At 49.4% G+C, this 23,035-nt stretch overlaps 2 protein-coding genes and 1 long non-coding RNA gene across 13 annotated transcripts in view; 2 read left to right on the top strand and 1 right to left on the bottom strand.

Moving 5' to 3' along the window:
• The window catches only part of ORC1 (origin recognition complex subunit 1), a 30,632-nt gene extending 24,754 nt beyond the window's left edge, over positions 1-5,878 (top strand). For all 5 annotated transcript variants that reach the window (XM_027577149.2, XM_027577122.2, XM_027577131.2 and 2 more), the window contains 3 exons: positions 3,161-3,330; positions 4,015-4,102; positions 5,548-5,878. In XM_027577149.2, coding sequence (XP_027432950.1) covers positions 3,161-3,330; positions 4,015-4,102; positions 5,548-5,739 — 450 coding nt within the window. In that variant the 3' untranslated portion in view covers positions 5,740-5,878. The remainder of the gene's footprint in view (positions 1-3,160; positions 3,331-4,014; positions 4,103-5,547) is intronic.
• Positions 1-8,849, bottom strand: part of LOC113913182 — a 23,672-nt gene extending 14,823 nt beyond the window's left edge. Inside the window, exons 1-3 of one of the 4 annotated variants that reach the window (XR_003517115.1) lie at positions 8,717-8,849; positions 5,632-5,797; positions 5,255-5,447 (exon numbers count right to left, since the gene is read on the bottom strand). This is a non-coding gene — a long non-coding RNA (uncharacterized LOC113913182). The other 3 variants (XR_003517114.1, XR_003517113.1, XR_003517116.1) reach the window with 3 other exon arrangements.
• On the top strand, positions 8,843-23,029 carry CC2D1B (coiled-coil and C2 domain containing 1B). 4 transcript variants are annotated; one of them, XM_027577184.1, is made up of 26 exons: positions 8,855-8,978; positions 9,135-9,245; positions 10,555-10,637; positions 12,457-12,601; positions 13,583-13,689; positions 14,068-14,226; positions 14,652-14,777; positions 14,952-15,111; positions 15,312-15,493; positions 15,670-15,745; positions 15,853-15,963; positions 16,045-16,175; positions 16,401-16,473; positions 16,680-16,810; positions 17,222-17,339; positions 17,424-17,596; positions 17,998-18,123; positions 18,629-18,687; positions 18,784-18,900; positions 19,277-19,350; positions 19,483-19,541; positions 19,776-19,827; positions 20,204-20,303; positions 20,468-20,558; positions 21,779-21,908; positions 22,171-23,029. In XM_027577184.1, exons 3-25 carry the CDS (start codon positions 10,572-10,574, stop codon positions 21,905-21,907), a joined length of 2,565 nt encoding a protein of 854 aa, XP_027432985.1. In that variant the 5' UTR covers positions 8,855-8,978; positions 9,135-9,245; positions 10,555-10,571; the 3' UTR covers position 21,908; positions 22,171-23,029. The 4 variants fall into 4 exon arrangements, with proteins under 4 accessions (XP_027432968.1, XP_027432985.1, XP_027432977.1 ...); XM_027577176.1 differs by having other exon boundaries at positions 10,551-10,637; XM_027577167.1 differs by lacking the exon at positions 9,135-9,245 and having other exon boundaries at positions 8,843-8,978; positions 10,551-10,637.
• The last annotated feature ends 6 nt before the right edge of the window (positions 23,030-23,035 follow it).

The raw sequence follows: 23,035 nt of genomic DNA, 5'->3' as shown, positions 1-23,035 counted from the left end.
CCACTCTGATGTATGAGTGAAGACTAAAAAGCTTTTGGGGAGCTCTGAGCACATTAGTGGGGCTTGTTCTGAGAGCTTCACTGTGGGGCAATCTGATTGGGCCAATTTCAGTATCTCCAGTTCTTTCCCTTGAGAATAGTCAGATTTCCCAAGTAGGCATCCTGTGTCCTGCCTAGAGGGCAGTATTCTGGGAGTGTGGGGGGGGGGGGGGGAGTGGGGGTGGGTAGGCTGGAGTCAGAGAGGGTGGAGGTCTTCAAATTCAGCATGCAAACAGTAACCATTTACATTTAGTGAGGGACCTCCCCTCCCCTGCAATAATACTGAGTGTTCCCTGGCCCAGAGACTTTTCTTAATCCTTGCTTGAGAATAAGTCTCTGGACTCTTGCCATGGTAGAAGAGGGATAATCTCAGAGCAAAACTTTTATAGCGACCATACAAATAACCAAGGCACAAAATTTGCCACAGAGCCCTAAACCTTGCTGAGTGGCCCTAATGTTTACCCAACAGCATGAAATGGAAGAAGGAATCTAGGGCAAGGTGCACTCTTTGTGAACTTTTCCTGTGAAGGGCCAGGGAGGAAATGTTTTAGGCTTTGTGGTTATAACGGTCTCTGTCACCACTATTTAACTGTGCCCTTGCATCTTGAAAGCAGCCATGCACAATAGGTAAATGAATGGTCACGGTTGTGTTCCAGTAAAACTTTATGTACAAAAAGGTGTGGCAGGCTGTAGTTTGCTAACTGCTGCTCTAGGGCATCAGTTTGTTACCTTTCAACCAGTCCTCCTTAGTTTAGCCAAACATCCCCCTTTACCTCTAGTTCCAGTATTGCTATCATCTGAGCACTTTGGAGATATTTAGTGTAACTTAGATTTTTTTTCTTGGATTCCTCCATACTGGCTTAGGAATTGGCTCTCTCCAGTCTGTGGAGTCAACCACCACTCTGCCACCTCTTTCCAACTTGGAGAATTATATTCTCCATTCCTCTCCCGTTGCTTCTCTTCCTTCTTAGCGTTCTTGGTTTCAGAAGGCATCAAATTTAGATGCTGTTTTTACTCAGACTTTTGCTTGTAATTTCAAACCCTCTTTCATTTCTATACATATAAAGAAACATACCTATTTTATATTGTTTCTTACAATTGTGATATCTGAACTCTTTGTGCATCTAATTCTGTTGATTGCTGTTTCCCATGCATATGTGGCCTTGTTTCCTTGTTTTTGTGTCTTGATTTTTTTCTAATTTTATTTTTTATTTTTTTGCTGTATGCTCGTGTTCTTAGAGCTTCCTCTGAGAATTAATTGAGGACTGGGTTGAAGTTAATTCATTTAGAATTTGTTTTTGCTTCTGTCAGTTACCAAGGGCCACTGTCAATTGGGACTTTTTTTTTTTTTTTTTGAAGATTTTATTTATTTGAGAGAGAGAGACACACAGCGAGAGAGGGAACACAAGCAGGGGGAGTGGGAGAGGAAGAATCAGTCTTCCCGCCCAGCAGCGAGCCCGATGTTGGGCTCAATCGCAGGACCCCGGGATCATGACCTGAGCTGAAGGCAGCCACTTAACTGACTGAGCCACCCAGGTGCCCCATCAACTGGGACCATTTTTAAACAAAATCTCCACTTGAGGTTTTTAGGAGACACAACATAAATTTTGGCTACAAATCCACATGAAGGCTTGTAGTTGCAAAGACTCTTTTTTTTTTTACATGTACCTGGCACCAGGGTCCACACAGGCCATTTTTCCATCCCTTCCACTCCGTGGGTCTTTCACTCACCCTCATACTGAGGCTGTAGTGGAGGTCAGAGCCTAAGTTTATATACGGTCTTCTGTTAGATTCCATGTGGGGTGGGCCCCAGCTTTTCTTGTGTCTCCTTCACCGCAGCAGCAATAAAAAAGGGTATTTATGGTCACCACTGTTCGTGGATACCCCCAGGGCAAGAACTGCTTTGGGTGTTTTCTTCAATTTGTTTTTAGGCCTCTGCAGTAGCTCTTGAGTCCATGTTATTAATTGCTACATGGTGCTGCCTCACAAGGCAGTGGTAATGGTGATGGGAGGAAAGAAGTGACAGGTTGGAAGCATCTATGGGACATCTTTACCCATTGGATATGAAAAATCAGAGAAGGGGAGAATATAAGCTGATACTCATTTTTTATCTTGGGTTACTAGAAAAGTGACCTTTGTTTTGAACGTTTTAAATTTGCATTCTGAAAACATATACACAAAACACTTATAAACTCTGATAATCTCACTTCCCACAGAGGACCACTTTTAATTTGGTGTGTTGTGTATGTATATACCTATACCATTTGCTCTTGTAAACTTAACTTAGCATGAATTTTGGGAGGAAATTATCTCAGGATGTCATCAGGCAGGATGTTACCTGTGATGGTTGTTGGGTAAATGGTGGGGATTGCCGGCAAGTACTGGGAATACTAAGAGATCCTTGCAGGCTACAGAGTCCAAGAATTTCCTCTGAAATTTAAAGTGCAGGTGGCTTTCTGATTCAGCTTGGGAGACAGTATAGGATTCTCTACGATGGGAATCGGCATGCATGGCAAGAAAGGAGCAATGGGGTCACTGGCATTGTGGGTTGGTCAAAGTCCTCTAACCACAGACTCCCCTGTGTTCTCCAGTTTTGTGGCTTCCTTCCCTCTTGATTCTGGTTCATTTAGCCATTGACTAGGTGGTCTCCAAAATTTACCACATGCTGTTAGGGAGACTGAGGCTGTGGCTTTACCATCAAAATAGGCTCCACATCAGCCTCTTGGCTTTGGCTGGCTGCTTCTGGGGCACATTGTTATCTTCAAGCAAGGAATGAGAACACTTGTGTTTCTAGGTGGGTCAATAATGATCTTGGGCCAGTGGTCTCTTTTAAGTTTTACTTTCCGGACTTTAAATAAAGCTGAGCATTCCTGCCTTTTCCATTATGGATTTATCCATAAATCCAAGACATAGGTTTGGACTCAAGGAAGAGTCCCAAAAGCAGCGTAATAATTTAAATCCAGGCTCCCACCAGGTTCCCACTGGGGCTAAGCACATAACGTCAGGCTTCAGCCCATTCCCAGCACTGCCTTTCTATTTTAGCTGAACCCAGAATCTGTTAGTTTTTCTCTTGGGCTGAGATGGTAAAAGGACCTCAAGGAATAAAATATTCCCTCTTGTAGGTAGCAGCCCTTTCCGGAGATGCACGACGCTGTCTGGATATTTGTAGGCGTGCCACAGAGATCTGTGAGTTCTCCTGCCAGAAGCCCGACTCTCCTGGCCTGGTCACTGTAGCCCACTTACTGCAAGCAGTAGATGAGATGTTCTCATCGTCATATATCACTGCCATCAAGTAAGTTGCTTCTAACGGATGTGGATAACAATATTGTCCTATGATCATGTGTAACTTGACAAATATAGCTACAAAGGCAATTACATATATAAATGTTTCAAAGTAACACACTGTATGCCTTAAAAATGCATAATGTTATATGTCATATATATTCAGTTTTTTAAAAAGTAAGATGCTTCTGTTTCCTGACCCTGAACCTTTCTTGGAAGACCACAGGAGAGGTCCACAGTGTGGGAAGGCCATGGAAGTTTCTAAGCTTTTACTTATTCAACCTGCATTTACTGAAGACGCTGTCCTTTTCTTAAGGGGCATAGTCTACAGGGAGATAGGAATGCAAACCTAGGAGAGTAGGAGAATCATGACCACTTACTGAGTTACACTCCAGGTGCTGAGTGAAGTAAAGTGCTATTGGAACAAGAGGAAGGAAGCAGCTATTCCTCTCCCACTGAGGGAGATGTATATTTCCAGATGTAGTTGCTGTGTTCCCTAGCTTCCATAGTGGCATTTTCCATATCATTTTGAAACTTTAGGGGGTTAGAGAAAACCTTGCCGAATAATGTAGGAGAAAGTTTTTCCCAGTTTTTTCCTCTCTCTTCTCTAAAGACACAGAAAAACTTTACATGGCTTTTCTCTGAGCCAGTGGTATAGTCACTTACGAGAATTCACATCTCATTTTCTTTTAAGAAATTCCTCTGTTCTGGAACAGAGTTTCCTGAGAGCCATCCTTGCTGAGTTCCGTCGATCAGGACTGGAAGAAGCAACATTTCAACAGGTGATTGATCTTTAAATCCTTTTAGATTTTGCTCTTGGTGCCTTTTAAATAGGAGGGAATTTCAATGGCTGTGTAAGAGTTTGTCTCTATTTGTGCCAACCCAATCATGCCAAAGAATGTCAGAGCAACACCTATTTTTATTATTTAAAGATTTATTTATTTATTTGAGAGAGAGTGTGTGAGCAAGAGAGGGAGAAGGAGAAGAGAATCTCCTCCCCTCTGATCAGGAAATGCAGGGCTCAGTCTCACCATCCTGAGATCATGACCTGAGCCAAAATCAAGTCGGACACTTAACCAACTGAGCCACCCAGGCGCCCCGTGTGTGACTATATTTTAGACATAGAGGGGCGCCTGGGTGGCTCAGTTGGTTGAGCGTCTGCCTTCGGCTCAGGTCATGATCCCGGGGTCCTGGGATCGAGCCCCGCCTCAGGCTCCCTGCTCGGCGGGGAGTCTGCTTCTCCCTCTCACACTCCCCCAGCTTGTGTTCCCTCTCTCGCTGTCTCTCTCTCTCTGTCAAATGAATAAAATAAAAAAATCTTAAAAAAAAAAAAAAAGCCTTTAGACATAGAAATGGAGAGGCCCAGCTACTTCTGTACTTCCTTTCACATTTTCTTTACTTATTTAAATTCTGTTTTAAACTGCTAGTTAGGTTTGCTGGTTATTGTTGTCCTAGAGCCTGAGACAGCTCTTCAGCAGAGTGGCTTTCAGTTTAGTTTGTAAACATTTCCTGAACATCTACAATGTGTCATTAACTGTGAAGATGTGCCAGGAACCCTGAGTGGAATTGGTCAATATCCCTGCTCCTGACAGGCTCCCAGCCTGGGTGGGGGTGGGGGTGATTTATAAAGAGAATGGTGACCAGGAAGTGTGGCAGGCTTGCCTGGCCCCCTGGGGGCGCTTTAGGAATCCATGTTTCCCACTGTCCTCCTGGCCTCTCTTTATGCAGTATTCTCCCTGGGCCTTTGTGCTTTTCCAAGGCTTTAGCACCTGTGCACTATTATCTGCTAAGGAAAATGCCTTTGTAGCAAAGTGACTTGATTTGCGACAATCTCATTTGGAACTCTCACTCCAGGGAGACTAGGACTGTTTGTGTAAGTGACACTTACTAGATATATCCATTAACACATGAAGGATGTGGCAGTATATTTAATAGATAAAACTAAAGCTCAAAAAGTGAAATAACTTGCCCAGGGTTGCATATTTAGGTGATTAGTAGAACCAGGATTCAGACCTGTTCTGATTCCAAAGCCCAACTAGCATTCTGCCCCCGCATTTGTGCCCCACAAAGGCACCTGTTGATGCCTTCAGGGTGTTGAGGATCCTGGATAAGAAGCGTCTGACTTGCCTACAAGAAGAAATAAATGATCAGGTACAGAACCAGTACTACCTTCCTTTCCTCTTCCGCTTTCTGGTGTCTGACCTCGGATTTGCTCTTTGTTTTTTAGGTATACAGTCAACATGTGGCACTGTGCAGAATGGAGGGACTCCCGTACCCCACCATGTCAGAGACAATGGCAGTGTGCTCTCACCTGAGCTCTTGCCGTCTCCTCCTTGTGGGACCCAGCAGGAACGACCTGCTTCTTCGTGTGCGGCTCAACATCAGCCAGGACGATGTGCTGTATGCGCTGAAGGAGTGAAGGGCTTCACAGGGAAGGACTGTGATCAGCTCTTTTCAAAGGGCCTGATTTCCTCTTTCTAAGCACATGGAATTGTAGCAAAACATAATGAAATGGCTGTCACATATTTTGAAATTTTCCATTAAATAATTTGATTTTTCTAGAGTGTCTTGAGAAGTTTACAGTCATAACAAACACCAGATTAAAAAACCAAACCATCCTTCCTACAGTAGGCCCTCATTGTGACTTTTCTGTTAACCCTGCCATTTATTTAACAGCAGCATGGTATGCACATAATTATGTGTATCTGTATAAAATAGTTGTGGGAGAATATGTAAGAAATTGGTTACATTGGTGGCCTCTGGGAAGGAACTAGATGGCTATGATCAGACTTTAGAGGAAGACTTACTGTAAGTCATGTATCTTTTAACTTTTGAACAATGTGAATATAACAAACTTAGTTTATAAAAGAGAACTGCTGCTTGGAGAGCCTGGATGGCACAGTTGGTTAACTCTCCAACTCTTGGTTTCAGCCCAGGTCATGATCTCAGGGTCACGAGATCGAGCCCTGCGTTGGGTTCTGTGCTTAGTGTGGAGTCTGCTTAAGGCTCTCTATCTCCTCTCTCTCTGAAATAAATAAATCTTGGAAAAGAAAACAAAACTGGGAATAATACCAGCGATAAATAATCCATACAAATAGCTAGAAAATATAATTTTTAAAAAGTTAACTATCATAAAAACAAATCTTTAAGTAAAAAAGACTTAGAAGGCATAGAAAATATAAGATAAGAAATAAATCTAATAAAGAGATGTAATCTCTAAAATACAAACCTATTTCAGTCAAAATCTTGGCAGGGTTTTTGTGTAACTGCAATTCTCATATTTATATTTCCAACCAATAAAGGAACTGACATTTAAAGCCCCCTTGTGTCGGGCACTGAGAAAAACACATCATCTGTGTAATAGTCCTGCCAGAAATGTTTGACCCGAATTTATAGATGAGAAAATTATCAGATAAATTATGCAAAGCAACTGTTCCTCTTCAAAAACATGGGTATCACAAGACCAAAAAACCAGGGAGGAGCTCTCTTAAACTAAAGGAGAGTAGAGAAACTGAGACCTAAATAGCTAAATGCACCGTGTGAACCTTGACTGGGTCGTGGACTTAGAGATACAAACAATTATAAACATTATTAGGGACTAAATATTATGTAAGTTATATGTAAATGCTAAACTTTGTAAATGGTAAGTTACTGTGGTTATATAGGAGAATGTCATTCTTGAAATACTTATGAGTGAATTAGAACACCTGCAAATAATTCAGAAAAATATATATAACTGCATATAATGGATGATCAGTATCAGAGTAAAGAATTATTCAATTAATAAAAAGGAAAAAAGTGAATAAGTCATCTACAGAATAAGACACATGAAATGACCAACAAAATGGAAACAGTAAATGAGGCCTGCAAGTCAAAACCTTTCACATGTATTAGAAAACCTTTCTAGGACCATAGGGAACAACTGGAACCCAAATGCCCCACTGACAGGAATGTAAACAAACTACTTTGGAGGTGATTTGGTAATATTTAATCTGGAAAATGCAGAAACCCTATGAGACAGCAATCCCACTCCTAGGTATATACCCTAGAGAAACACATTGTACCCCAGGAGTTGTGTACAAGAATGTTCATAGCACTATAATGGCAAGCCTTTGGGAAAGTGAATTATTTTCATACTTTGAAATACTGCAGGGAAGTGAAAAATAGCTAGATATAGTATTGATGTAAATGAAGCTTACAAATAGAGTTGAAAAAGTTGAAGAATAGATGTACTGATACCAATGATACAATGTTAAAGCTTGCCAAAAAAAAATTGCTGTAGATTGCTTAAGGATCTATACATACATAGTAGAAATAAAACACCAAATTCAGCTCAGGTCATGATCCCAGGTCCCACTCTGGGGGCAACCTGCTTCGCCCTCTCCCACTCCCCCTGCTTGTGTTCCTCTCTTGCTGTGTCTCTCTGTCAAATAAGTAAAATCTTAAAACACCAAATTCAGGAGAGTAGGTTATCTCTTTGGGGAAAGGGTTGCAACATGAGAGGCGTAGGGTGGCTTCAACTGTCTATTGTACTGGTTTTTTTCTTAAATTTGTGGTAGATACCCATGTATTTATGTCTCCTCACACAAAAAATAGGAAGTATTGAGTACCTACCATGTACCATGCAGTGCCCTAAGCACCAAAGATAACTTGGATAACAAACAGAAATGTCTGTTAGCTTGCATTCAAGCAAAAATGAGATATTGTATATCTCTCTGTATATATTAAATATTTCATAAAATAAAACGTATTAATGAAAAAAATATGAGAGCGAATCTTCAATTGTAAACGGTTAAAGACGGCCTCTTTGGAAAATGACCCAAAGGAGTAAGATCAAAAAGTTTTTGTCCAAGAAAACTGGAAGATTTTTGAAACTGCTAACTACAAACCGAAAAATCATAATTTTAAAGTTTAGGGAGTGCGTTGCTGGGTTTGTTTCAGGCGAAGATTCTCTGTACCGCCCCTCCACCCGCCATTTCATCGTTCTAATCTCTTCGTGTTAAACTGAAGTGACTTCATGAAGAGGTGCCATGAACACTGCCTGTCTTAGGTTATTCAACCGCCTTCTGACTAGAAAAGATACATTCAGTTGCTGAATGAATAAGAAAGAAATGGTGCGCCCCACTCTCATTTCTCTAGACTCAATTACGAAGAAAATCTCGATGAAGGGGAAAAAACAAGTAAGCCCCTCCTCTGGGGCGGAGCCTACGCCAGGCCCGCCCCCACGCCGAGGGGGCGGGGCGAGTGTGAGCCCAGGAGTATCGTACTGGGATTACGGGAGGAAGCTTGGCGGGTTAGTTGTAAATGCAGGGACAGGGGATGCACCTACTGCATTTGCGCCAGCAGCGGCACACCCCCAAACCGCCCAACTACCCTCTCCGCGAGCGTCGCGCTACCTGCGCAAAGGCGCCTGCGCGCTGAAAAGCTCACCCTTCGAGTCACCTGTTGGGACGCCACGCCCACCTCGTTTTGCGCATGCGGAGTGCGCGTCTTACAAGCCGTAGAGTCACGTGTTGGGGCGCGAGCAGTCTCCCGCAGGGTCGCTTCCTGTCACGGTCGCAGCAGCCGCCGCCGCTGCCGCTGCCGCCCGGGGGCCGCGGGAGCCCTGGGTGGTGCCGGGCGGGATCAGGCCCAGACTGGTTTCGGATCCGGCGTGAGGTATGCAGCGTACCCACCCCCCGGCGAGGGGAAATACGGGCTGCGGGGGAGGTGTAGGCGCTGGGGCAGGGCAGGGCGGCGCGTTCTGCCGCGCGGGAGTGGGGTCCCTCGGCTTCGCCTCCCCTGAGCCTTCCCGCTGTCCTCTTCTCTCCCGAGTCCGGGCCCAGCTCCGACGCTCCCAGCCCGATGCCCCGGAGCCGCAAACTCGACCTGTCTGACTGACCTCGTCTCTTCTCCGTGTCCGCTCATTCCGAGCCCCCGGCTCAGGTGACGGCCGGCCATTCACCTAAGTCAGCGAACTCTGCCGGCTGGAGTCACCCTGAGCGCCCCCTTCCGTGCACCCACAGCCAGTTAACCTCAGAGCCCTGTTGATTTTACCCCTCTCAGTGGGGTATCCATCCGCTTCTCTCCCATCCCCGACGCCACCGCCGCGCTCCCCTCCGCTCACCACTTCGCGGGGACCGTTGCGAGATGCTCGGTACCGAGAAGGCTTCGAGCCCCCACTCTCCTACCTCTTCCCCTCTGCAGCCAGAGGGAGGTTTCTGAATCGCCGACCTGGTCCCGTCGCGTCCTGTGCCCTCAGGACCGTGCCCAGAGTCCTTTAGGCTTAAAGAATTTTCCGTTTTGCCCCCTGTACAGATTTTTAGCTTCTCTTGTACTATTTCTTTCCTCACACTTCATGCCCCAGTAATCCCAGGTCTTTAGCTTGTGCAGATCAAACTGTTTCTCACCTCGGAACCATTATCAGGTTGTTCCCTCTGGAATTCCGTACCTCTTCCTTACCCCCAACTTTTTCATGACTCAGCACAAGCATCACTTTCTCCACGAAGCCTTTTCTCTCTGTGCTGGATAAGTGGCCGCTCCTGGGGATCCAGGGCCCCTGGAACAGCCCTGTGTGGTTTTTGTCCAATGCCGAGGCTGCCTCCACCGTGTAAATAAATGCTCTTTGAGGGCTGAGACCATGTCAGATTCATTCCTGCTCTTGCAGTGCCCGGCACAGGTTCTTTCACGTAGTAGGTCCTGTGAAAGGTTGTGAGATCTTTGAATCAGAATGCTGACTCCCGATTTCTCTGGAGCAGAACAGGCCAATAGAACTTTGTGTGGTGATGAAAATGTTCAGCAGGCCAGTGGTAGCCACTAGTTGAGGAACTGGATTTTAGATTTCAGTTTAAAGTTAAATTGTCACATATGGCTACCATGTTTGACAACACAGGTTTAGAGCCTTTCTGAATCCTATCCAGTCTTGCACCCACCTGGTCCCTGAATCCGCCCTCCTATGCCCCTCCCCCTCACTCAACCTCTTGGGTTTAATCCAAATTGGTCAGTCAGTTCAGTAAGTTCTTACTGTGTGTCCCCGCTCTCCACTTAAACCCATTAACAGGTGGGCCCCATCCCTTCCATTGCCCATGTTGCTTGCTATGATTCCAGAGACAGTATTTCATCCTTTGGTGTTAAAGGTTGTTTTTTGCCTCTGGTTTCGGAGTTTACTAACCACACCCTACCACAGGCAGCACTATTGGGGGTGGGGCTTTGTAGACTGCTCCAGTCTGAGTCTCTTCCCCTCCCCATCAGACAGGTATCTAGGGTGTCAAGATGCCAGGGCCAAGACCTCGGAAAGGCCCTCAGGCCAGTGGCCAGGGTGTGGCAGCTGCAAAGCAGGTATGGATATAGCCTCCTTCCCTCCTGGGCCAGTCTGAGGGGGGTCTTTAGACAGCTTGGGCAAACTGGGTCACCTGTTTGGTTTCCCCATTAGTCCAGAGGCTTTGAGCAGTTCCTCCTGGAGTTGGCAGAGCTGTTAGAGACCCTCTGACTAGTCCCTGCTACCCACATGTGCGAGATGAGGCCTGAACTCTGTTGTGTTTCAACCCAGGCATCCTCCTGCCATGGCCATCTCCATGAGTGGTCTGGAGGGTTCAGGAGCCACCAAATTTAGGGTGTTCTGATGGGGTGTCATCACTGTCATGGGTTTCTCATTTAGGGCCATGATTTTGCTTGCCAGCCAAGGATGCCCGGGCTTGAGAACTGTGGCCACTGGAAGAGTTTTACCGCTTAGGGACACAGGGCTGTGGCCCGGGTGGGAGACTGAGAAGTCTGTCCTCTAATCTGTTCCTTTTACTTCTTCTGGGCCTAAGTTCTGAAACAACTTAGTCCATTTTTATTGTCTTAAAAGAGGTAAGGGAGGTTGTGGGTTAAAGAGCATAGACTGAAATCACAAGACCTTTATTACAAATTCTAGTTCTGGCACTTACAAGGCTGTTTCAGTTTCATCTGAACACGGAGATAGAAACAGGGCTACCTTTTCCTAGAATAGTCAAATTCATAGAGACAAAGTAGAATGGTGGTTGATGAGGAGGTTGTTGAATAAGATGAAAAGAGTTCTGCGGGTGGATGGTGGTAGTGGTGGCACAACAGTGTGAATGTACTTAATGCCACTGAACTGTACACTTAAAAATGGTTAAGTCGAGGGGCACCTGGCTGGCTCAGTCGGTAGAGCATGTAACTCTTGGAGTTCAAGACCCATATTGGACATAGAGCTTACTTTTTAAAAAATGGTTAAGGTAGTAATTTTTATGTTACGTGTGTTTTTGTTTAAGATTTTACTGATTCATTTGAGAGAGAGCACAAGCCGGGGGTGGGGCGTGTTGCAGAGGGAGAAGAAGCAGACTCCCCACTGAGCAGCGAGCCTGATGTGGGGCTTGATCCCAGGACTCTGAGATCATGACCTGAGCCCATGACCTGAGCTGAACGCAGACGCTTAACCAACCAAGCCACCCAGGCGCCCCTTGTTTTGTTTTGTTAAAGTTTATTTTTTTTAAGATTTTATTTATTTATTTGGCAGAGAGAGAGCACAAGCAGGGGGAGCAGCAGGGAGAGGGAGAAGCAGGCTTCCTGCCGAGCAGGGAGCCCGATGGGGGGCTCTATCCCAGGACCTTGGGACCACGACCTGAGCCGAAGGCACATGCTTAACCGACTGATCCTCCCAGGCGCCCCTCAAAGTTTATTTATTTATTTTTTCAGAGTTTGTTTATTTTTAAGTAATCTCTACACCCGGTGTGGGGCTTGAACTCACAACCCCAAGATTAAAGAGTTACAAGCTCTTCCAGCTGAGCCAGCTAGATGACCCTGTTACATGTGTTTTACCACAATTTAAAATAAAATAAAATAAAATAAAATAAAATAAAATAAAAATAGGACCTACGTCTCAGGATTGTGAAACTTAACAAAGATAGTCATGTAGAATGCTAAGTACAGAGCCTGATAGCTGGTGCTCTTAAGCTGTGAGTAATAATGGTAATGCAGTCTTACTGGGTTCCTCAGAGTCACTAGGGAGATAATTGTCCCAAAGGCTAATGTTGCAAGCCTCAGTTTCCCTGTCTGCACACTGGGCCTCATACATAATGAAGGAGCCACTGACTGCCTAAGATTGGCTCTGGGACTGATCATTATGTGGTTCCTAAGAACCCTTCTCTGCTCTCAGCTGGGGCTCTTTGTGGAGTTCAGCCCTGAGGACATGCTGCTGGGGATGGAGGAGACTGAAGATGACGGAGACCTGGAGGCTGAACTGCTGGCCCTCACTGGGGAAGCAGGGGCTGCAGGCAGGAAGCCAACACCCAAGGGGCAGGGTGAGTTTGTGGCACTGGGCTGACTCGTTGCCGGGACCAGAAGGGTTCAGGCAGGTGGTAGAGAGGGTTCTTTCCTCACGGCTGGGAGGAGCCAATTAGATCACCTGGTCCTTCAGATATCCATCCTTCTGCAGCCCTCCCACCAAGAGGCTGTCTTGCCCTGCTCATATATACCTGTGTGATGGGAAGCTCACTCCTTCTCTGACTGTCCCCCTCCCCTTTATGGACAGTCAGCAGTCTGATTTTCAGACTGACTCACCTCTATCTTAGCCGTAGCCAAGGCCCAGTATAGTCGAGGAGCTCAGCACAGACTGCACTGAGTACATAGTGTACAGAAATTGTGTTGAATGAATACGTGGAATCTCCCTCCCCAGCCTGGAAGAAGACAGAGACCTCAGCCTGGGAGGGTCTGAGGGTCTAACCCTTTCTTTTAGTGAGAACCACCCCCTATCCCATGTGCCCCTGAGATGAGGACGATGGGAGGACCCGAAAGGGCATCCACTGGTCTGGGAGACCCATGGCCCTTACTTCTCTCAGTCCAGTCCCTCTTTCGAGTTAGTTTGGGGCCTGGGTTTGAATTTGGGCTCTGCCACTTACTAGGATTGCAGTGTGACGAAAATTAACAGTTCACTCCTATAAAAAGGGGATAATATTACCTATCTTGCAAAATGATTGTGAAGCTTCAGTGGATGTTAAAAATCTTTATATATGCCAAATGTGCAGTTGGGGAATGGATGGATGTGTCTGTGAACAACTACAACAATAAAAATGCCACGAAGGGCGAATTCCCAGGAAGCTTTCCCAGCTGAGGGTCTTCTGAGCTGGGTCATAAAGGAAGAGTAGGAATTTTCCAGGTGGGACTTTGGCTGTGGAAGGGAAGAAGGATTCTATCTGGGTGTGTCTTGCTGGCACAGTGGATTGAAGACCCTCCTCATGAACCTTTTCTGACTGCCCTGACCCTCTGTGACCCTCTTCCCTCAGCCCCCCTGCCTATGGCCCACATCGAGAAGTTGGCTGCAGACTGTATGCAGGATGTGGAGGAGGAGGAGGAGGAGGAGGAAGGGCTGGAGGAGGATGCAGACTTGCTGGTGCGTCTGCCACGCTGGTGTCTGAGGGCTCTGTGATCAAGCCTGTGCAGGAGGCCTGGGGTTTGTCTCTGTGTGTCTTCTGAGGTTGAGTGAGTGCCTGGCCCTTCTTGGGCCCATTTTCCTAACTACAGTGTGAGACTAGTCTCTTTTGATGGCTGGTCTGAGCTGTGCATGCAGAGATTTTCAGATTTAGAGTCTTTACTGTTTTGAAGGCTCTTCTTGGTCAGATTAAAGGAGTGTTTTGGTTTAGAGGACAGAGTGGTAGGCACAGTGACTGATGCTGGGAAATAGTGCTGGCGGAGAGGGTTCTTTATTCTCGTATGCTGTTATGGGTATGGCCCTGAGGTTCCCAAGCTCCTGGGACTTGTATCTCCCCAGACTGAGCTGCAGGAGGTCCTGGGTGCAGATGAGGAGGCTGGGCCCCTGGATGGTGATAAGACAGCTAACCCAGGTGGCTCTGAAGAGGAGAAGGGACAGGAAAACATTGAAGTTCCAGGGCAGACAGATCTACTAACAGCTTCAGTCCCAGCAGCTCAGGTAGGTTCTGGAGGGATCCTGTGCACTTCCCCTACGTGTCTGTGTATAATATGCATGTAGCATGGCTTGTGTAGGAAGGCTGCAGTAACCCTTTCCAGGGTCCTCCTCCCGCAGCTGCCCCAAGCAGAGACAGAGCATGAGAAACTGCTTGGTGGCTGGCCAGCCTCAAAGGCCTCTCTGTTCTCCCAGACCACCCCCTACAGCCATTTCCTGGCCTCCACAGATTGTCTAGGCCTCTGTGTTTTCCTCTGACATGGCCTCTGGCCTGTCCAGTGAGTCTTTGCCTCCCACCTTGAGGCTTTTAGGCTCTTCCTTCTCCTTGAACCCAAGAGCTCCATTTTCTGGGGCAGCTTCCTTGCAGGGAGGGAGCAGCAAGGGCCTAGCTGGCCCTGGAGTGGCCATGCCCTGAACTGAAGTATCTACAGGCTGGAGGGCCTCGGGGGCTGCAGGCTCTACTGGAGGATCGGATCCACAACTACCGGGAGGCTGCAGCCAGTGCCAAGGAGGCAGGTGAAGCAGCCAAAGCCAGGCGCTGTGAGCGTGGCCTGAAGGTGGGTTGGGCCTAGCCAGAGAGCAGGGCTGGGAAGAGTGGGGCTGAGGGCAGTGGGTAAAGCAGCAAGAGGGGAGGCTTCCCCACTAGCCTTGTGAAGGTGAAGGATTCCTGGCCTGTCTTCAAGTAGGGTTCAGGCTGAGATGGGGGCTGGGCTTCTGGTTCTCTCCCTCAGACTCTGGAGGGTCAGCTGGCTGCTGTGAGGAAAGGCAGGAAGATCAGTGAGGATGAGATTCCACCTCCAGTGGCCTTGGGCAAGAGACAGCCGGCCCCCCAGGAAACAACTGACAAGAACCCTGAGGCAGATGCTCCGGCTCCCTTCGCCATGGAGCCAGGTATCTGGAGACATTCCAAGCCCTGTTCTCATCTCCAAAGTCCGAGCCCATGGCCTGCCTCCCCATCCTGCCACACTGTCCGTTGCACCTGCCCTGAAAGATCCTCAGGCCGATCAGACCTGTAGGCACTGGGAACCCAAGGTGTGCACCATCTTCTTTGACCCTCTTGCCCCTTTTGCGGGCTTTTTGTTTCTTAATAGACAAGCCCTCCCAGCAGGAGACAAGCCTCTTGGGCAGTCCTGGCATTTCTGCCACACCCGATTCAGACCCAGACCCGCAGGCCCTGTTGTTGGCTCGACAGAGAGAGTACAAATTGGCTGCCCTGAATGCCAAGCGGGCTGGAGACCTAGACCGTGCCCGAGAGCTCATGAGGATTGGGAAGGTATGGACATCTGACTTGGAGGCCCTGTGTCCAGTCCCTTGTTTCACAGACAGGGGCAGTGACCCGCTCAAGGTCACACATGTAGACAGAGCTTGAGTGAGACTGGTCTGAGGCGGGGAGTTTTTTCAGCGCAGGGGTTCCCTGGCTTATGCCCACACCTGCTTTTCCTACTATAGAGGTTTGGTGCAGTCCTGGAGGCCCTGGAGAAGGGGCAGCCTGTGGACCTGAGTGCCATGCCCCCGGCACCAGAGGGTCAGTATGGGGACGGTGGGGTGGGGCCTGCTCAGGCTTAGATTGGGGAGTTTCAGGGCCGGGACTGGCCAAGCACCTCCACCTCTACCTCTTCTCTGGGTCCCCAGATCTGAAGCCCCTTCCACAGGCTTCCGAGGCTCTCACAGCACCCTCAGTTGTACCCCCAGCAGTGGAGCGAGTGCAGCCAGTGATGGCCTCCGACACTCCAGCAGCCCCAGGTAGGATGGGATAGTGGGACCATGGCGTGGGGACCTGGGGAGAGGCAGCAGAACTGATGCCATCTCTTTTCTTCTTTCAAGTGGTCCCTGCTGAGCCACAGACGGTGCTGGATGCCCTGCAGCAGAGACTGAACAAGTACCGTGAGGCAGGCATCCAGGCCCGGGGCAGTGGGGACGAACGTAAGGCGCGGAGACATGAGCGCATTGCCAAGGTGGGCCCGCAGCTGACCGCCCCTGCCCCATGTCAGCCTGTCTCCCTGGCTGGCTGCTCTGTTGCTTTAGCGAGCCTTGGTCTTTGAGTCTCCCTCTGTCTCTGTTTCTGGAGTTCCTGCTGCCTCCAGGGCTCTTTTTCCCTTTGGGGCTCCTTTCAGTCTTCCTCCCCCTGTGTGGGGCCTACAGACCGCTGCCCACTGTTAAGTCCCTTCCATCCCTTGCAGCAATACCAGGATGCCATTCAAGCACACCGGGCAGGACGGAGAGTTGACTTTGCTGAGTTGCCTGTTCCTCCAGGTGAGTGGGGCTTGGCTTAGGGGCTTTATGAGGAGGTCTCTGAGCAAGAAGGGAGGAGGGGGAAATGTTTTCTCACATATCTGCCTCTACTCTGTGGAAGCCATCCATCCTAGCCATGGCCAGGAAGACCCAGCTAAGGCCCACAGCAGCCTAGTACTTCCCCAAGGCTATCCTGCCCCTCTGCCAGCTATGTCTGTCTTCCACAGGATTCCCCCCCATTCCCGGCCTGGAGCCCACTACGGGCACTGAGGAGGATGCAGTGGCAGCTACTCTAGCAGCGGCCCAGAAACTGGCTTCCGTGGAGGAGACAGCCCTGGCAGAGGAAAATGAGGATGAGGTTTGGCTGCGGGCCTGAGACTCCAGGGGTTGGTGGGGGGAAAATAGCAGATGAGGGATAAACTCAGACCCTGTTGTTGGCCATACTAACAAGCCCGGTGAGGTAGGTATGCTTTCTTCTGTTTTACTGAGAAAAAAACTTGGCCGAGTGCACCCAGCTAGGAGTTAGCAGAGCTAGATTCAAACCAGCATCTTTCTAATTCCGGGGCCCAGGTTCAGTTCCCATTACCCTGCTGTTTCCTACTGGGAAGGTTTTGAGGCTGCTTCTAGCTCTGTGATTCTCGAGGGCCCATGAGGGGAAGCCATTCATTTGATTAGTTAGTGTAGCGTTAGGAAGAGAGCCCAGGTCTGGGAGCTGCCCCAGCCCAGGTGGGGAACAGATCCCCTGTGACCGCTTCCTGGGCACCTGCAGGATGAGCCTCCATCCCAGGCCCCAGTGGCCAAGAAGCCAGCGAAGCCTGTGGTCCCTTCATTCCGGGCCCTGCCTGAATCCAAGGCCTCGAGCTCTAAGGAGTCGCTGAGCCCCTCTGGTGAGCTGGGGAGAAGAGAGATGGAGGAGTGAAGGCTCCAGTGAGGGGCAGGCCTGGCTCTAACCATTGTCCCTCATCCTTCAGTGCGGGAGCAGCTGGTATTGCTAGAGGCACGGAAACTGCAGTACCAGCGGGCAGCCCTGCAAGCCAAGCGTGGCCAGGACCTGGAGCAGGCCAAAGCCCATCTGCGGGTGGCCAAATGCCTTGAGGCTCAGATCACCCAGGTGCGAGCTGGCCGACCTGTGGACCTCTCCAAGGTGAGTCTCACCTCGTTGAGCAGCAGGACTTCTCAGGCAGAGGTGGCACTGGCAGGCTGGGCAGGGCTGGGGACAAAGTAGCTGCTTGGAGGGGACGGGATGCAGCTAGGATAGGGTGACGCCTGGGAAAGAGTTTGTTCCTTATGCCACTCTACCCCATGGCCCCAAGAGAGCCCAGGGAAGGCCAGGTGGGCTGCCTGTGGTCAAGTGACAAGGCAGGGCAAGGCTAGTGGGAAGCAGAGCATTGCGGCAGCCTGGGAGAGAACGGGAGGCAGTGAGTTCCCATCACTGGAGGTTAGCAGACACTGAAGAAACATTTAGTTTGGATTCTGCATTTGTTAGGCTCAGTAGAGGAATAATCTGACTCTTGGGGCCCCTGAGGGGCCTTGTGACCTGGGCAGGTGCCTTCACCCTTGACGGATGAGGAGGGTGACTTCATCCTCATTCACCATGAGGACCTGCGACTCTCCCAGAAGGCTGAGGAGGTGTATGCCCAGCTACAAAAAATGCTTCTGGAGCAACATGAGGTCAGTGGACTGCTTGTCTGTCTTCCCCTTTCTGTGCCCACAGCCCCTTCTGGGAAAGGTGTGGGGCTCAGGTCAAAGAGGCCTGGATTCAAATTCCAGCTCTTCTACTTAGCGTTTGTGACCGTGGGGAAAGTACTTTGAAGATGGGAGCAAGAAAGAAGTGCGAAGGGAGATGGATGTGTGTGTATATTTCTGTACGTGTGTTACCTGTCCGAACTGCTGTTTTTAAGTCTGCTTCTGAAGTGGTGTTACTGTTAGCAAACTCCTGTTCTTCTCTCAAAACCTAAGTGAATTTTGGGGAATAGCTGTCCTCAGGAAAGAAAACAGCAAAAACTTAGGCAGAAAAGTGTGATGGAGCTTGGGAACAGTGGCCTTGGAGTATGTGTTGGGGGTGGGGGGGTGAGGCTACAGAAGAAGGTCGGAGCTTTCAGAAGTCAGGCCTCAAAATGTCAACCTCGACAGCCCTGCTGTGGGCTCTGGAGTCACTCCGGGTCCTTATTTTCAGAAGTGTCTGCTGTTCTCCAAGCAGTTCATGCACCAGGGCAATGTGGCTGAGACTACCAGGTAAATGCCAGACCTGTGGCTGGGGCTTACTGGATGGGGAGGAGAAAATAAAAAAACGAGCCCTGCCATGCTGATGTGCCCACCCATCCCTGTCAGGTTTGAGAATCTCGCTCAGGACCGCAAGAAGCAGCTTGAGATCCTGCAGCTGGCCCAGGCCCAGGGCCTTGACCCTCCCAGCCATCACTTTGAGTTGAAGACATTCCAGACTGTGAGGTGCCAAAGCCTACGGGAAACAGTGGCTCCATGCAGGGATAGGAGAAGACACTGGCGACTTAGGCCCTTTTAGTGAGGCTTCCCAGGCTTGGCCCTGCCATAGGCATTGGGGTTGGGGAGGAGTGGGCTGTGGTTGCCTGCCTGGGAGCAGCTCAGAGCTGCGGTGGCTGTGGAAGGAACTCTGGCCTGGGGGTCACGTAGGGCTGAGGTCTGTGTACCAGCTCACCCACCGCTCGCCCAGACAAGCTTTGTTTCCCGGGGCCTACTCTCCTGACGGCCTCCCAGCGAGGCAGGCAGGCAAGCAGCCACTGGAAGAGGGGAACTTTTCCCACTATTCTCCTTCACTTTGTTCTTTCTCCTTGTTTCTTGGCTGTAGGATCTTTTCAGAACTCAACAGCACAGAAATGCATCTGATCATTGTCCGGGGAATGAACCTCCCGGCCCCTTCAGGTAGTCCTAGGGCCTTGTCTACTCCAGGCTCTTGCCCACACACTTCACTCCTGGCCAATAGAAAGGCAGTGGCTCCAGGAATTGGGCTTCTGGCTCCTCTTTCTGACCCTGGATCCCCTTTCTCCTTCACAGGGGTGACTCCTGATGACTTGGATGCTTTTGTGCGGTTTGAGTTCCACTACCCTAACTCGGTGAGGTTCAGGTAGAGGTAGGATCCCCTGAACCCCATCTTCCATTCCAGGACCCTGTGCTCAATTTCTCTGCATTCCCTGGGAGGTCTGGCTACTGGGAGGGGTTTGAAGACCCTTGGGTGCATTCCCTACAGGGGGCAGTCACATCCCTCAACACTGACTTAGCCTAGAGCTCTTCGCCCTATAGAGCTCTTTTTTCAAGCTATTCTGACTTCTCCCATTTTACTGCTTTAGGACCAGGCTCAAAAGAGCAAAACAGCTGTGGTGAAGAACACAAACTCTCCAGGTGAGGACCGCTTTCTCCTCCCGCTCACTCTATGTATGCAGCACTTTTGTTTTCAGAGTGCTTTCAGGTCTGTTATCAATTGGTTAACTCAACTTGGGAGGTAAGGCAGTTGGGGAAACTGAGGCTCAGAGAGGTAGAGGGACTTGTCTCGGGCCCCATAGCAAGAAAGAACACAAAAATTGTGTGGACTTCCAAGGCCAGGACCTAGAACCTCTACCACCCTCTGGTGGCAGTCACTCTGAATTGCAGGCAGAGAGAGAGAGAGAGAGAGAGAGAGAGAGAGAGAGAGAGGGGAGGCCAGCTGTGGGCCGGTTTCCACTTCCTCAGGAAATCCCTGGGAGCCCAAGCCACTTCTTGTCTTCTCCCGTTCTTGCAGAATTTGATCAGCTCTTCAAACTAAACATCAACCGAAACCACCGGGGCTTCAGAAGGGTGATCCAAAGCAAAGGAATCAAGTTTGAAATCTTCCACAAAGGGTGAGGCCTTGGTCAGTTACACCACCAAGATGGGCTGGGAGGAAGGAATAGCTTCTGTTTCTGCCCCCACTGCTCCTCAGTTTTCCTGCAGTGGGCCCAGCCGGCTCAGTTCTACCCTTCCTGCTCTTCCCGGTCCAATCCTCTGCTGATTCTTGGTTCCCCAGGTCCTTCTTCAGAAGTGACAAGCTGGTTGGCACAGCCCACCTGAAGCTGGAGCGGCTGGAGAATGAGTGTGAGATCAGAGAGATTGTGGAGGTAGGATGGGCAAACCATAAGACTTGGCAAGAGCCAGCATTCATTGAACAGCAGTCCCTGGTGTAGGTTTGTGGTGCCCATTCATTATGAGACATCCATAAATGTGCTGTAGACTAGGTGCTACTCCCATTCCACAAATGAAGAGATTGACAGGGTCTGAGAAGATTCCATAGCATCACTGGACAGGGAGCAGTGAGTCACAACACTCTGAGTCACCTAAGTTCCCACGGATGGTGGACTTTTGAGGGGTCTGATCATGGCTGTCAACTTGGCATGCGCACATTCCCAGGTTTTGTGGGGTGGGGGGCAGAGTTGTGGTTGGGGCAATTGTCTAGCAGCATGATGACCTAGAACAAGCTCCCGGCATGAAGCTTGTAAGTGGCTCCAGATTGGGGAGCCCCCAGAATGCAGCTGGTCTGTGCTTAGGAATTGGCTCCGGACAGCTCCATAAACTTCTGTGAACTTACTGTGAATTTCACAGGCAGGGGCTCTGAGAGCTTATCTCTGACAGGTGAGGAAACAAGGGTCCAGCAAGAAGGGTGTTCCATAAGCACATGTATCGTGCCCCTGGCAGGCCTTGGCCCAGCTCCTTGCTGATGCCTTTGTAGGCTGGGGCTTTTCCCACTACACGTGCCTGCCCCCACTCCCTGCCTGTCTTGGGGGAGATGTTCTTACGCAGGGCCTGCTCCATATTGGCCCCACTGCAGGCGGGTGGGCAGGCTTCTTGAGCCTGTAGCACTGCTTTGTGCTCTAGCTGCCTAGGCTCCTGCCTCGAAGGAGGGAAGCAGTGTAGTGGGTGCAAAAAAACTCTTGGGTTCCAGTTCTAGCCTTGCCACATAGTGGCTGTGTAAGTTTACCATTCACTTCTTTCTGGGCATCTGTGAAGGACGGCCTTGGGCCTAGTGGTTTTCAGGCTGTAGCTTGAAGCCAGAGCGTTTTTTCCAGGAGGTGCCATGGGGAAACTGGGCAGAGCTCTGGGTTTCTCATCTCCACTTCAGAGTATTGATCCTTACTCGGATTTACGTGTTACTTTTTGTAGGACTTAACCTAAAACCACCAAAAAGCAGGAGTGCAGGGTTGTCATGAAATGGAGACTCCTGTGTCGACACTGCAGGACACTTAAGCGCCTTCCTTTCTTGACCTGTGAGCCTAGGGAGCTGTCTGCTCCCAGCCCCTGCCCCCTCTCAGTTATCATTTCTTTCTTTCTGTGGTCTTCACAGGTCCTGGATGGAAGGAAGCCCACTGGGGGCAAGCTGGAGGTGAAGGTGAGGCTGCGGGAGCCTCTGAGTGGCCAGGATGTGCAGATGGTCACTGAGAACTGGCTGGTCCTGGAGCCCAGGGGCCTGTAAGGTGGGCAGCTGCTTGGGTCCTTGAACTTCTGCCCTCAGAGATTCTTCCAGTATTCCCTTACTATCTAGGGAGAAAACCTAGGATTTTTCTCGTCTGTATGGACAACCGAGAGGCAAAACTTGGGTAGGGCTCAGACTGAGTTTCTCATGATCCTCAAGAGAACTGGAGATCTCAAGGCTGTCTGCAGGAAATCTTTTCTAAACTCTCTTTGCATATTCACTGCAGTTCAGACTTACTACATATGCTTTGTGCCCTTGTGCAGGAGACAGTCGGTATTGGGAGAGGAAACAGGCCAGCGACTGTGTGCAGGAGCATACTTTTCCCAGCTTTGTTGGCCACAGAAGCCTTTGTACGTAAGGAAGATGCTGCTACACAAGCACCAAAGATCTGTGAAGTATGTGCATTACGACCACACAGCCCTGGTCTTTCCTGTTGCCTGGTCCCTCTCTGGGCCTCCACCAAAGCAGGCTGGATTCCAGGAGTCCCCTCCCCTTCCACTGCCTCCCTCTCCTGCTGGGCGGAGGCAAAGATAGCCTCATTGCTCTGTGCCATGGAGTCTTCCAGCCCCTTAACCCTTGTGTAGCAACTGTGTGTAGCTTACCCCAGCCCCCAGTTGCAACATTTCTGGATGTGCCTTTAAAAGATTTAACTAAGGGATGGGAGAACTTGAGGGTGATCGGGACCCCCCACCCCCGCATAAGGTGGGGGCACGGTTCTGTGACTCCACTTCGTCAGTGGCAGCCTATCCCACACAACTCAGCTTACCCCAGCTGTGCCTGTGCCTTGGTTCCTCACTGCTGCTGCACTAGCCTCCCTGCTTCCCGAAGCTCTCAGTGGAGGAGGGAAGCTCCGTTCAGGAATGTGTGCTGGGAAGTAAGGGCAAGGTTGTATCTCGGGTTTGGTCCATGCACCTAAGACTAAATGACTGTTAACTGGAAGAAAAAAAAATATATAAATATGTAATTTTATGTAGCCGTTTTTATTTAAGAAACTAGATCTAATTTATTAGCGGGGCTTTACACTCCATATGCAGAGTAACTACCAAACTCCTGAATAAAAGCCCTGTTCCCTGTCACTTTTAAAAGCCAGAGTGGCAGTAATATCTGTTAATGGACAGAAACCACTGC

This window comes from Zalophus californianus, chromosome 4, assembly GCF_009762305.2.
Source record: "Zalophus californianus isolate mZalCal1 chromosome 4, mZalCal1.pri.v2, whole genome shotgun sequence".
NCBI classification, from domain to species: Eukaryota; Metazoa; Chordata; class Mammalia; order Carnivora; family Otariidae; genus Zalophus; species Zalophus californianus.
Note: the sequence above shows the minus strand (reverse complement) of the source record. Positions and strands in the feature narration are given on the sequence as shown.